Here is a 14,519-nt window from a genome sequence, read left to right on the forward strand (position 1 = left end):
ACCCCATAGTAATCCCATAGTATTTGGGGTTCCCATGAGTATCTGACTTACCACAAGAAGAGTACAAACCTATTTTCATCTCCGTGCTGTCACCTACACTGTAAGAATGTCTAGGAAATAATGTTGACTATCACACATATGTGCAACTTCCGCAGCAGCCGTGATTTTCTTCATTAAACAGGAAGAGAAACAATTTTAAGCACCTTATAAACTATTTAGAGTACTGAATTACAAATCAAATCGTATCATGGCTTGTGAAAGATGAAATATTTTCTGCCTTGTAAGCAATAAGAGGTCACACATATCCCCAGTCAGCCTTTGGCAGTTACAGCCATGGGTCAGGCACAGTAATAAAGTGTAAGAACTCTGTGCATTTTCTTTTATAGATCCACTGCAGTGGAAGAAATAGTTTTTAAATAGTTACCTCAGAGAGAGTAATCTGCATCCTCTTAACCCAATTTATTTATAAGCATTCTTCATTAAGCCTTTTTGGTTTTCCTGTTCTTAGATGATAGTGCTATCAACTCACATATATGTTGTATTTTTACATAATATTTATTGCATTTTTCTACTCTTACCGAGCATTTGTTGTTAAATATAGAACAGAAACTATGCAAACAGCAACATTTAATCAAGTGTTATCGAGAGATCACCTCCTCTGCACAGGTATAACCTAGCTAATCACACATAACACGTTGGAAGCGCTAAACAGTGAATTCCTGACTGTTATGTATGCGTATAGACAATTATTTAAATGGTTCTTATAAAGAAAAAAATAATCCTGCTTCCTCCCGTATTATGGATGGACTGAGGCATTTTTGTGGCTGTAGCTTCAGTGGAAGTCCCCCAAGGCCTTGTAATATCACACTAATACTACGTTAACATCTAAAACCTGCAAAGTATCTTTAAAGCATAAAAGATGACACAGTTCTAACTTGAAGTCTAACATCACAATATTCTATTTATAACATGTGACTCATCTAGCCAGAAATAATTAAATATTGTAAACAGAACTTGGATTTAAGGAAAAAAAAAAAAAAAAAAGAAAGGAAAAAAACCCCAAAACACGCGAAGAAAACAAGGGTCAGTCACTGTACATAATCTCACGAGCAGCATCCTTTCAAACTGTATGTTTTTCAAGCTATCTCATAAAATCTCTTCAGTTTTCTTACACAGTTCAGTGCACTTTTAAACTCTCCTTTTAATTGTTTTACAATAACCAGTCCACAAATCCTTAAAACGCTCTCTGCTAATAGTCAATTAAAATGCAACAAAATGAAGAGAAGATTTATCTGATTGCATACTGAGAACAGCTATGCAGAATGTCAAAAACAGAAGCATGGCACTTTGTGCTGCTACCTTAAAATATTTATTTCAATCTATTAAAAATTCTCATAGTGTGTTTGCAGGCAGTCAAGGACTATAGAGCTCTGTAAGCATCTTTGACATGATTTAACACAAGAAAAATCAACTCAATTGAGCACCTCCCAAGGCTGAATAAAAACAAATTTAAATTTGAAATAAGATGCTGTCTCTTACTTGTATTTACAACTTAATATTGGAACAAAAGTTTCAGCAATGCTTTAATTATTTATTGAACCTGCTGCTGGGAAAATTCTAGACCTTGGGTCTATGTCGTAAAGATGCTTCCAGTGAGCCCTCCTGGACTCATCCTGGATTTCACGGTTCAACCCTGCCCAGCACAGGCTCAAAAAGAACAGGGGTTCATGGCATAGTTCTCATTATGCTCACAGCTCTGGTACCTTCCATTAAGAACAATTAATATAATCAAATCTCAAAGATTCTGCTGAATGCCCTAGACGTCCACAGGGTCTCTTCCCCCCCGCCCAGGGCATACTAACTGCCCAAGACCAGAAGTGAAACTGCTACTGGGCGACAGGATGCTGAACAAAATTTGCTCCCTCTTGCTCTTCTGATAGATTCTTACAGTCATAAAGTCTTCTGGAGTGTCTTCTGAACGTGCCTAATAAAAACTGACGAGCTGCACTCCCACAGAAAATTCAGCACGACCAGTATAGTCTGAAAACCAAAAGAACAGCACCACACTACATCACCATACAGAGAGCACCGGTTCTGACCTGCGATATATTTGAGCACATCTCACACACCAGTGACCATTGTTCAACTGACCTCAACCTATGATAAAAGTAAATTGTCTCCTCTGCATCTCCCTCCATGACCATAGAGGGGACCATCTCATCCAAAATAGCTCAGTTATGTACAGAGAGCAATCAGAAACTTCCTTGGGATTCTCAGAAGCACCAAGCATAAACAGAATAAATCACTGGCAGACTGTATGGAGGCCGTAAAGGTGGCAAAAACCTCCTTTTAGCCAAGATTCAACAATCTTGATCAATGACAATTGATGAAATTGAGCTCAACACCCAAGTTACAAATGTTCTTCTCCTCCTATACTTTGTTTCCAGTTAGCTATAAATTATAGTGATGGAACCAGTGAAGTGCTTGCAATAGGCAGTACCAAGTGAAAAAAAAGAGGCCGCACATGTAACTGAAAGAATGAGATGCTTAAGGTCTTGCAAAGACACCCCGTGTTTCAGCATGAACTGAATAAACAATCAAAACAAGTTGTCAAACCAAATCTCTCTTGTGTTCTCCACACTTTTATTTTCCATTCTGAGATGCTGCAGGTTCCTTTGCATTTGTATTATTATATGTATTTTAATATTATTTCGTGAGTCAATATGAGAATCTAACAGACTGTCGCCCCAACCGCTTCCAAAAGGTTGGACACATTAACAAGTATTACTGCAAGTAACAATGATCTTTGTTGAGAGCAGACAGGTTCTTTCTATTTGTCTCCCCAACACAGGCTTGAGGGTTGTGGTGGCTTGATGTTTTTGGATTTGTTTTATTTAAAACAAAATACAAGATAACTGGTAGCAACTGGAAATTTACTGTGGAGAGAGTCAGTTTTTTTGGTGGGTGAGTCCCAATGAACACCTTTATGCCTTGTCCTTTCTACTCAGAGCTTCTCTACTCTTCCACAGAGTGAAATGAGCCAACCTGTTGTCAAATTTTGCAAGAAGCAAAAGTTCACTCTATTGAAGCCTGTCAGAGTTACCACAAATGAACCCTATGCCTGCTAACACAGTTCTCTTTAGAGATCACCTTCACAACAATAATGGGCTAGAAAATTTTTAAAAGAAAACCAAACTCAACACAGGTTGGCAAGAACCTCCCGAAAAATGAACTTATTTGCCAAAATGTTTCAAGCACTAATTACAAAGTTTGACACTAAGAATCTTCTTCTTCAAGTGAAAAACCATCAGACACTAAAGCCACATTAATCTCCTTTTGAGACCTACTGCATTTCCAAGACAAAACGAGTGTCTGTGATCACATTGGCTGTACCTCATGGCACATGCTCCCAGCATCCCACAAACAAGTTTGAAAGATGCACTTCAGCAAAGTTTCATTTTAAAACATAAGAAAAATGCATGAAGAGGACTAGATTTTCCACCTCACTGTTTTAGAATGCATTTACAGATCACACTGCAACATTCTATACTTGATTCATCACAGCAAAAGCTGTGTGGCAGGGCAGTCACACCTTTAGCTGGATCACCAGCAGTAAGTAATTAAGTGACTGTATGAGCTAAACGATTCTGTCATGTGAACTACATATGGAAATAACTGAAGTACAATTACTTCTAATGTGCTCTTACACTGATAGTGTTGCTCATCACAAGAAGACTTGAACATACAAAGTAAAATCTAAAGGGAACTTTAAAAATAAAATTTTCCCGTGATGAAGGATACCCCTTGTCATTTCCATCTGTTGGGGATTTTCCGTACCAAAAGAGAGTCACATCCATTGGGCCTTTACCTTATTCCTGCAGCTCTAATTTTGACATTAAAAGCTCAGCAGAGACTGTTACTGCCTCAAAAAGCAACACGTAGAAAAGCAAGTTTCTCAGTTTGGTGAAGGTCTGCAAGGAACCCAGCAAGAATGATTATGTATTATGGATTAGCAGAATAAAAAGCACATAAGAACAGTGAAAAAGAGATGACAAACATTGGGAGTTTAGGAAGCTCAAATTCAACTTCTAATTCTTTCTTTGATGCAAGCTGGGTTACGTCAAGGAGGGTTAGATACAGAAAAAAGTGTTTGAGACTACGGACTAATTTTAGTTTCCTGATCCCTACATGGAACTGGCATCACTGACAGGTATTAAGGACTCATCAGGCTTCACAACCACCAGCGCACTGAGAGAGGAGCTGCCTGATCAGCAAATAGGAAATGCCAGTGACAAAGGTGTGTCTGAAATCCTGCCTCTCTCCACAGCTTGCAAAGATTGTCCTGGAGTTACACATTTATGTCCTTTATTCCTCTAAAAGAATAACAGGCTTCATTCTTTTCCTTTAAATAATAACAAAAGGAGAAGCTGGTAATACTAAGCCTCTTTTTAATGCAGTGTTACAACAATGGGAACACTCGATTTCCATTCAGGAGACCCAGACTCTGCTGCCTGCAAGCCTGAAATCCACCTCTGGCCACCAGGCAGGCTGGGGATGGAGTTGTTCCTACTAGAAGATGCAGAGAAACAGAACGAGGGAAAGGAAACCACGACAACCCATAACCCAGTGGGTACACAGGCCAGTGGGAGCCTGACCTGAAAGCTGGCAATTGTTAAATAAAGAAAATAGTTCTTGGTTTTGAACCCGATTCTAATAAGTGGGCTGTAAAGTCATGTTCCCTCCTTCGCTCCCTCTCCAGGCCATGAATATTTAATTCTTTTATGCAAACTGGAAGAGTTGCAATGCAAGGTTAAATTAGCCTAAATAACCTTGAAATCCTTTTGTGAAGTTGGGCCTCTGAGTCAACTCCTAATCGGTAGAGAAAGAACTTTCTTACACAACGAGTTCTGTTGTTAGCCATTTTTAACATACTATGTGTAACTGTGACAAAAATCTTTAGGTTATAGTTGATTTGTCAAAATGTATACCTTTGATTCACCTTTCTGTGGTAAGATCCATGGTTTAGACAGTCCAATTATTTAATAAATGAATGCAAGTTTCTTCCTGGGAAAAGGAATCTGTTACAGTATTCCCAAAATTTTACTTGATAACACAACACATGCAAATGCTGGCATGTTTTGCTGCTCCCCTAATTCTTTAAGTGCAAACTTAATTAACACTACTTTTGCTTTATTTTGCAGCAGGCTCAGCTCCCCACAGACTAGCTACAGGTAAACACCAAGTCAGTGTCTCATTAATATGTCGTAAATCAACCAAAATAAATAGACTTCTGGAAGCCTGACAGGGCTACTAAGTTTCACTTTTAATTTTCAAAGTGTTTTATGAGTTTCCTTTAACTCGTAACCCTACAAATCATTTACATGGTTGGAGTCAGTGCGGAGAAGCTGTGTCTCAGTGGTCAGCCTATGCAAAAACAGTTTCATGATCTCTCTAGAGGTAAAAAAAGATTATTCTTCACCCTGCCAGCTAATCTTTAAAATCTGGAAACCTTAGAAATAAGGTAGAAATAAGAAAGAATGTTTGAAATCCTTATTAGTAAAATCTTTACTAGGATAATGTATATGCTTTTTGTTGTAAATGCTGTTTTAACACTTGAATGATTTGCCTATTCAGAAAAATAAATACCCAACACAACTATTCGATTGGAACTCAGCAATGAAGTAATAAAGTCATTTTTCAAATGCCTAAGAACTTACACATACACTCAGGAGATAGCAAAATGACACAAGTGTTTCTGAATGCCGCAGCATAGCTGTCTATTGCATCTCTCCAACAGGTCAGTGACCACTGACTCTCACCTTAGAAATTGATTTTTTCCAAATTTTAGCAACACAAGGAATTCTATAATAAATAGATGTTTTATTCAGTCTCAGTATAGATCACTGCCTCCCAGCCTTACTAGCTTGTGCCACCTCACTTTAGTTTTCATTTGCTGTTTGTAGCTCACAAGTAGAGAAGTGCTGAATCAGATCATCTCCTAATGTCCTGGCAAGTCCTGCCTTCTGTGATCGTAAACCAAGTTTACAAACTCAGTCTTCCATCTCTAACAGCGTCAAATAAGCGACTCAGGTCTAACTGATCTAGTGTTTAAAAAAAACGAGATCTGTTCTATGGCATACTTCTCAGAAACAAAGTCCGATGCAACCGAGCTAGTGTCAACAATATTGAGAAAGTTTTAGAACATTTCTCTGCTATATAGGATTTTTTTAACTGGAAAAAACAAAAAAACCCTGAATATCATAAATCAGACCCATCACTGTTTTTTTCCCACTCCCTGTTACAAAGTTACCAATAATCTATAGCTTTCATTCATCATTTGTTTACAACTTCAAGTAACATTGTTACTCTTGAAACAAACTAGGCCTTAATGGGCTTTTGCTAATCACAGGTGAAAGGTCACTCTCATTTAGCAATGCACTAAGAAATAAACAAAACACACTGACATGACAGAGAAAGGGATCAGCACTCAAACACTGACATGGATTATATTACGAATCAAAATATTTTAGCTCAAGAGAAGATATTATCAGTGCTGGTCATACAGCTTCCTTAGGACTATCTATGTTCTTAAAAAAAAAAAAAAATACACCTAGAAACACCGTAAACACAACAAGTAACCTATGCCCTGCCTTGCAGTTTTGAGATTACATATTAATTTAATAATAAGGCTAATAACACCACTCACTGACAGGCTGCAAATCCCATATCCAAAGTGACAGGATTGAAGGTAAAGTTCCTTTCTCTTTCCCATGAACATCCTCTCAGTAATTAGTTACAAGCAGCAAAACTTCTCTGTGCACTTTTCTTGAAGAACAAATCACACTCACCTTCTCTGCAAAGTCGCATTGCTTCTCGATTTCTTCCATATTCCTTGAAACTTTCTTCTAATGCTGTTCCTAAAACCGAAAAGCCACAACATCTCAATCCATGCACACATCACAGAGTAGGGCTGACCCCCGGCTGTAACCCATTCCCCCTTTTCAGGACACACCAGCACATCGGGGATACCCGCAGTAACACGGCTTCACAGAGAGGGAGATGTCCCATCCCGTCCCCTGGGCCGGGGCTGCCCGGGCCGCTGTCAGCGGCGGGGGATGCCTCACCTGGAATGGGAGCTCCCCCAGCCCAGGCTGAACCGAGAGCAGGAGATACCGGCCTCCGGGAACGGGCTCAGATCTTCTCGCCCCGTGTCCCGGATTACAGGAACTGGGGCAAGCGCTGTCCGCTCCGCGCTGCTCCCGAGCCCCCGGCCGGGGGGCGCAGCCGCCCCGGGAACCGCGCACCGGACAACGAACTCGGCCGCGACGTTGGGAGCGGGCGGGGGGGGGGCGGGGGCGGAGAAACGGACCCAACCTCCTCCCCGGGCCCGGGACCCGCGGCGCCCTCCAGCCGGGCACCCTGCCGTGTCGTATCGGCGCCCCACGGTCCCTCCCACGGCGGGGCCGCGCCCGGGGCACCCTCAGCCCCGCGGGGAGCGGGGACCCGGCCGGTAGAGGAGGTTGGGCGCGGGGGGGGGCGGCCGCTCACCGTCGTTCCCGTGAAGTTTAGCAGCATCGACCCAGTGGCTCCAGGGCTGCCCCAGCATCGCCTCGGGGCTGGGCAGGGACCTGCGCTCCCCGACGGCCGCCATTGCCGCTGCGGTGGCGGCGGGGCCGGCGCCGCTCCCGCCTCCTCCGCCTCCTCCTTCGCCGTGGCGGGGCCGCCGCTGCCGCTGCCTGGCCGCCGCCGCGCTGCGCTGCTCCCTTCTGACGTCACCCGCGGCCCGCGCCGACATTCTTTCCGCTGCTATAATGTAACGAGAAAAAGTCATCGGGCGCTTAAGGTGGCGCCACGCTTTTAAGGAAGCGCTGCGGCGCTGTCAGCCCACTTGCTCTCCTTCCCCCGTCCCCCCCTCCGCGGGAAACCTGCGGCCCTTGGGGCGGTGTCGACTCACCTCTGCGGCGGCCCGGGGGCCAGGAGCCGGGTGCCCATTATTGTACGGGGAGCGCTCCCTTCCTCTTGGTGAAGGTATAGGTGAGGCGCGTTTGTGTGTTTGCGCTAACAAAGCAGCGGAAGGGAACGGGGCGCGGAGGTAGGGGAAAAGTAGAGCTACACCGCCCGCCAGGCGCTTCCTAGCTCTACGGCCCGCGACCCTACAAAAACAACGGCCGCATCACAACCCCGCCTGGCACCCGCTGCCCCGGGAAGGGGGGGGCGGATCAACGACGCGACGCGGCTGGGCGGAGCCGGGCTTGCGCGCCCCGCCCCTCTTCGCCGGACCACCTTAAACCCGGCGCCTCCTTAAAAGCAGCTGCTCGCAGGAAACTCGCTCCGGGCGGGCGGCGTCCCCCCACCTCGCCGGGGGCGGCCCCGGGCGAGGGGGGGGACGCCGCCCGCCCGGAGCGAGTTTCCTGCTCGACGATGTCTTCGTTATATTCGTAACCTGTCTCTCAGGAGGGGTCTTGTCATTGTTATTCCGCATTTCTTTTAAAACAACAGCTTTTTTTTTTTTTTTTGGTGCCTCAACTTTGCGATGACGCTGAGCGGGTGCTAAAAGCCAGGGTTAAAGGGATGCTTTGCTTGCCTGAAAAGTCCTAGTAACAAAGTTTAGGCTTTGCAAAAATCGAGTTATTTGATTAAAAAAAAAAAAAATCTAGGTTTAGAATCAGTTTATTATGGGTTTTTCTCTCCAATCGACTAAAATGTTCAAATTTCAATGTCAAATTAAACTCTCTGCTCATGATCTGTGAAGATTTCTGGCTACAATGTCCCTGTCGGTAACATGCTCAACGAACAGTTAAAGATGTATAAATCTCATCTGCTGCCTGCTCTGTAGGTGCTCAAACTATGGATAAGCTTGAGAGCACGATGAGTGGATCACATGTACACATTTGCAAAACTAGGCTGCACAAATCAAAACTGTAAATAAATTTGCTAGACCACAAGGTCCCAGTCCTGCAAATGTCTACATATGTGCAGGCTGAGCTATTGCTTTGCTATTTGCACTTAAACTGTGAAAATCCACAAAGATGTAGATGTTCCTTTCCAAATTAAAGCATATAAATATGTATAAATAAAAACTTATCAGAGAATTGTCATATGGGATGGGATAGGTTGCAATTATAAGAATAGTTTCAGTGTTCCACCCAACCGATAATACATGTCACACTCAGAATGTATCTTGTAAAATTGTAGATCTAATACAAAATGGCTAGTGAGATTTTTCTCTCCTCTTAATCACTCTAAGCCTAATTTAACTGGTTAAGAAAAACACAAACACCATGAGATTTAGATAATGATAGCAATGATTACTTCTACCACAGACGTTTGTAGCAGAATCAATTAACAAGGGCTATCAACTTCTTGAGCTGGGCCCTGATCTTTCAGTTACACCTGTTCTTAACTGTACTGGAGCTTCCCCCAAAGCAGTGGAACAGCCCTTCAGCTCAGGGCTGAGCATGGGCAAAGGTGTTTATGAGAGTGGAGTCTAAAGATAAATGATGAATGGAGGATAATATTGTTTGATTAATTATCAAATAGTTTATAATATAGAAAACTACTTATAATTAAAGCTAAGAGCATCACTGGAAGAAAAATGCCAGTCAAGTGAGTGCTAAATGATTTCTGAAGAGAGGCCAGATAGGAAAAAAAATATCTATGATCCATTTCTTTCAAGCCTAGCTCTTCGAATGCTCCACAAATGAAGTCTAATACAACATCTGTAGCTGAATTCAGGCTCCAGCCACAGGACAAGGCAAGTTACAGACAGAACTATATTATCTGTGTCAAATGTTCTGCTTTATATTACAAACTTCATTCATGGACCTCTCCTTTGTTCTGGAGGAAGCTGTCAGAAAGCTGCCCCAGCTGCCATTTGAAAAAAGAATCCCTGATACATCTGAGTGACCATCAAATTCATCAAGGCTTTTGCTGTTATTTATTTTACATAGGTCATAAAGCAAATATAGTGATGGGTGACCAAACAGAGCCATAGAACACAAATGCCACCCTATAATAGTGACAGATTTTGCCATGGCATATCAATTTAATGTTCACACACCACATGATTCTTTTCCTTAGACATTACTGATGTATGTATTTCAAATTATGAAAAAGTAAAATGGTTTAATTTGGAAAAACTGCACTGATTAGCTAACTACTTTAACACGCCCATACACTATCAACTTTTCGGTTTCTAAGGCTGACACTCATCAAGTTACTCAAAAGTGTCTCTTGCTTTAAAAGTGCCAGCTGAACAGGTAAAGCACACACCCCTGTCATTTCATATAACTTCGATTTTCCCCTTTCTTGCTCTTTTTTGCTCTTTCAAACTGGTTGTTGCACTTTTTCCCGCTCCCTCTTTCCCAGCTTTTCTTTTTTTCCTATATATTCCCACTCAAGATCTAATTCTGCAGTCTGGGCCTCAGGCTGTCCTTTAGTAAACCTTCTTCCACTAGTAAAATATTTTCCCACTATGTCGTGAATACATCAGTATTCCAGCAGAGGGAGGAAAGTGGCAGCAGAAAGATCAGTTCATCACTTCAGTGCACAAGACTGATTAGTCACAGAGCAGCAATAGGTGCAGATGAAAAACTAATTTTACAAGGACCGGAGGTGGAGAGAATTTTCTTTTCCCACAAACTCACTATGCTGAATATATGTTTGGGTTTTTTAAGCACACAAGTTCAATTCTCTCGAATTGTTTCCACAGTGCTACACATGGATGCATTGATGATTTACACGAGTTCAATTCCCTTGAATTGTTTCCATATAAAGAGATGCATTGACAATTTTAGGGAAAAGCAGGGAAAACCCTGAAAATCCGTCATGTTAGAAGGACATGAGAACTGAAAATGTGCACAAGCTGTAGACTTTGGACAGAGGTGACTACTATGCATCTGAGACACCCAGGTCAGGAGTATGGTCATCCAAAGCCTCCTTGGCCATCAGTTGAGAGCAAGGGATACTTTTAGGATATTTGGTCCTTTCTGGTCCAAAGCACTTTCTGAAGAAGCCCTTCTCCTCCCACTAACCACAGAAGTAGTCAAGGATGGGCATACACATAAATTAGGCAGCTAGAATTAAGTGGGATGAATTTGGTCAGGAGAGGGCAGAACAGTCCAGTATGGAAAGCGCTGCCTGGCAGCCAGTGCCCCCTTAAGAGAATAAGGAACGGTCCAGAAATGCTACAATTCAAAGGGCTTAAATGAGGAAGCAAAACAGCCCAAGAAGAAGCGTTGGGAACTGAGATGATGTGTGAATAACCACAGACTGGTTGTATGTGCGAATGAGAACAGGTATTCAGAGAGCAGGGAGAAAAAACAGAGAGGAGTAAGTTAAGCTCAGATAGAAAGTGGAAAAGGAAAAACATGAGGCAGGCAAAGAGCAGAAAACAGCGGATGATGTAGAAAAAATAGACAAATAATGGGGTGAAGAAAGTGTAAATGAACAAACAAATATAACACAGTCTGCAAAAGGACTGAAAGAACAGAGCCAAGAAGAGGAAACAAAACACACAAAAAAGGAAAAAACATAGTTTTAAAGCTCACTAAAAACCAACATACTAACCACAGCTGGCCATACTATGATTAAATGTATGCCTACAAATAGCATGCAACTGCTTAAAACTGCAGAGGATGGTTATTGTGTGGCATGACACTGCAGGCATTTTTTCACCTGTCCTGGCAGGTTTCGTACTTTTGCCAGGTGGTCTGGGAAAGCTGTTCAAACAGGGAACACCTTCCTCAGCTGCTCAGTTCCAATCTGTAAGACAGCCTCTGTACAGGACCTGAGGTGGATAAGTCTTAACTAGAATGGAAAAGGAAGGATGGATCTGCAAACTCTTTGGAGAACAGAAGTGCGATGACACAATTCACTGATGATTTTCCACAACAGAAGTGAAAGGATGCGTGAGTTGAAGTGCAAAGGGATAGACAGGGAGAACCTATGAGGGTGTCACTTTATCAGTACTCAGAAGAAAGAAAAATAGTGAATTCATGAAAAAGTTTGTCAAGGAAAAGATCTGAGGGGCATTACGGCCCTAAAGGAAATCAAGTAAGTTAATTCTAGCTAAAAGGTATGAAATTAAGAAGGGCTTAAAAACTAAGAACGAATATTATTAGTAAAGACTTGTTGATAGATGAGATTCAAGATGAAAGGACAACTCAAGGAGCTGATATACTGAAGTGAAATCCCAGCCCTCCCCTCAGTTCCTGCTGACAGCGGCAGAACTGGGAGTGTATTTTGTGCATTTCAAAATATGTCTCCAGTATGAGAAGTGTAGGAATATAACTGGGCAAGTAGGGAAGAATGAGATAAAAGGTCTGCAGAAAGCAGCATGTCCAGATGATGAGAGAACTATCCAGCCATAACAAAACAGACCATCTCATCTAAGCCTCACTGTAGAAAAACATTAACATATAAAAAAATCCTACATTACAGTAATCTGTAGTTCACTCTCATCTCCAGTGAAATCAAGCAACTTCTCCCTTTATAACTATACACAGGACCATGATCCCAAAGAATAATAATCATGAGTAGCACACAATAAATAATTATACAAGAAACCACGCCAGTCTATTATCCTTTTCCCACAGATCCTGGAAACAGGTTAATGAGTATGATTTTATTAATGAGTAATACTTCAAAGGGGGAGATAAAGATGCTCACAACTGCTGGACTACAGCTACTTTAAATACTGGAATATGAAATGATGTTGGAAACCACCTGTACCAGGGGAAAGAACAACATTGTTAAGATTACAAGACTAACTTGAAGTATCCTTTTCTAAGAAGACAGAATGAGGGAATGGAGGCTAATAAATGTAAATAAATCTGAGAAGAATTCTGCATCAGGATGAGAATGCAGTAGGTGCCCCTGTACGTTTATCCAAACATGACAATGACTGTACTGAAGATAGTACGACATTTTTACACCCGAACAATAAGCCAGTGTCATTGCTATGTGTTAATAAAATATACAGTATCTAGCAAAGCATTGCAAACACTTCCCTCTTTATTCTACTATCAAATGTCTTAAATGCAAGTCAAATTTCTGAAAGAATTGATGCCATATCGATCTACAGCACAATAAGGATTATGTGGAATGCAGGAACACAGATCTTTGCCCTGATGAGATGTCACCAAAATACTGTCAATTCTTGAAAACACTGTCACAGAGTTTTCAAGTGTTTTCAAATAGCTAAAACTACACTAAATACACCCAGTTAATGATTTGGAAATCAAACTAATGTTTATTAATTTTACATAAGGTATCGAAATCACCTTTTGAATTCGGAAATGTTAAAACAATTTCAGCAATGTGACTATGCAGATGAATCATTTTAATCAGAGGAATCAGAAACTGGTATGACCTTTCAATTTCTCTTTTATACACAGAGAATACAATATTACCATTTAGAACCAGTAAAACACGCAGCTATTCAGATCAATTGTAACAAAACATTAGAGCTGAATTTCCAGTTTTTGAAATCAAAGCACTTAATAGGAACAGTTTGATATCAACAATCTTCTGATGGAACCTGACTACCATGCAAAGTTTCATAACCCTGCCTGGTTTCTTGCCAGCTTGTCTATGCGGCTCCTTGGCAATTCATTGAGGCAGAAGCCTCTAGGTCCAAGCACAGCCCAGAGGACTCAGAAGTTCCTCCAGACCACAAGGACACCTACCTGTGATGTGTGGCTGCCTGCGACCCCATACCTTCAGAAATCATGAATACCCATGTGCTGATTAATATCAAAGAAAGGGTCCTGAAAACACCAGCGCATGAAAATTTAAATTGATGCCATTCTTCTCACATTTGATTGCTGCTTGCTGATGCTACCTGCACGGACCACATGCTTAGCAGGCTAGCAACAAAGTATCATAGAACCTGGACACAGATAAGTCTATGGGACTTGACACAATGCATCCAAGGGTGCTAAAAGAGTGAGCTTGAAAGGTCACGGACGTGGATCATGAGATTGGTGGTAAACTGGCTGAACTGCTGTGCTAAAAGGGTGGTAATGGCTTAATATCAAACCGGCCATCAGTCACAAATGGAGTTCCTTGGGGTCAACGCTGGGCTGACTCCTGTTCAATATCTCTTAAAATGATCTGGATGATGGATGACTAAGTGCATCCTCACCAAGCCTGCAGATGACACGAAACTTGGAAGACAGGTAGATACACCCAAAGGAAGTGTCACTATGTAGAGAGACTGTGACAGGCTGGAAGACTGAGCCAGTTCAAGAGACACACTAAAAATCTGGACAGGGTCCAGCAGAGGAACGCCGAGGTGATGAGAAGGCTGGAAAACGTATTGGAGAAAAGAGAAGGAATTGGGTTTGCTCAGCCTAACCAAGAGAAGGCTCAGGTGGGATGCAATCACAGTCCTCCAATAAGTAAAACATGGTTATAAAGAAGATGGTGGTACTCTCTTCACACAAAACATGGTGATGGAGCAAGAGACAACAGGCACGAGTTGCTTCAGAAGTTCTATATGGGTACAAGAAAAAATA

General features: G+C 42.0%; 1 protein-coding gene across 4 annotated transcripts in view; it reads right to left on the reverse strand.

Annotated features, from left to right (window-relative positions):
- The window catches only part of ATXN7 (ataxin 7), an 88,883-nt gene that overhangs the window by 54,972 nt on the left and 19,392 nt on the right, over positions 1-14,519 (reverse strand). For 3 of the 4 annotated variants that reach the window (XM_082059695.1, XM_082059697.1, XM_082059694.1), the window contains exons 3-4: positions 7,549-7,806; positions 6,849-6,917 (exon numbers count right to left, since the gene is read on the reverse strand). In XM_082059695.1, coding sequence (XP_081915821.1) covers positions 6,849-6,917; positions 7,549-7,806 — 327 coding nt within the window. Of the gene's footprint in view, positions 1-6,848; positions 6,918-7,548; positions 7,807-7,954; positions 8,244-14,519 lie in introns of those variants that run through there. The other variant, XM_082059696.1, reaches the window with a different exon arrangement.

The sequence above is a fragment of the Streptopelia decaocto genome (genome assembly GCF_964273445.1).
Source record: "Streptopelia decaocto genome assembly, chromosome: 8".
NCBI classification, from domain to species: Eukaryota; Metazoa; Chordata; class Aves; order Columbiformes; family Columbidae; genus Streptopelia; species Streptopelia decaocto.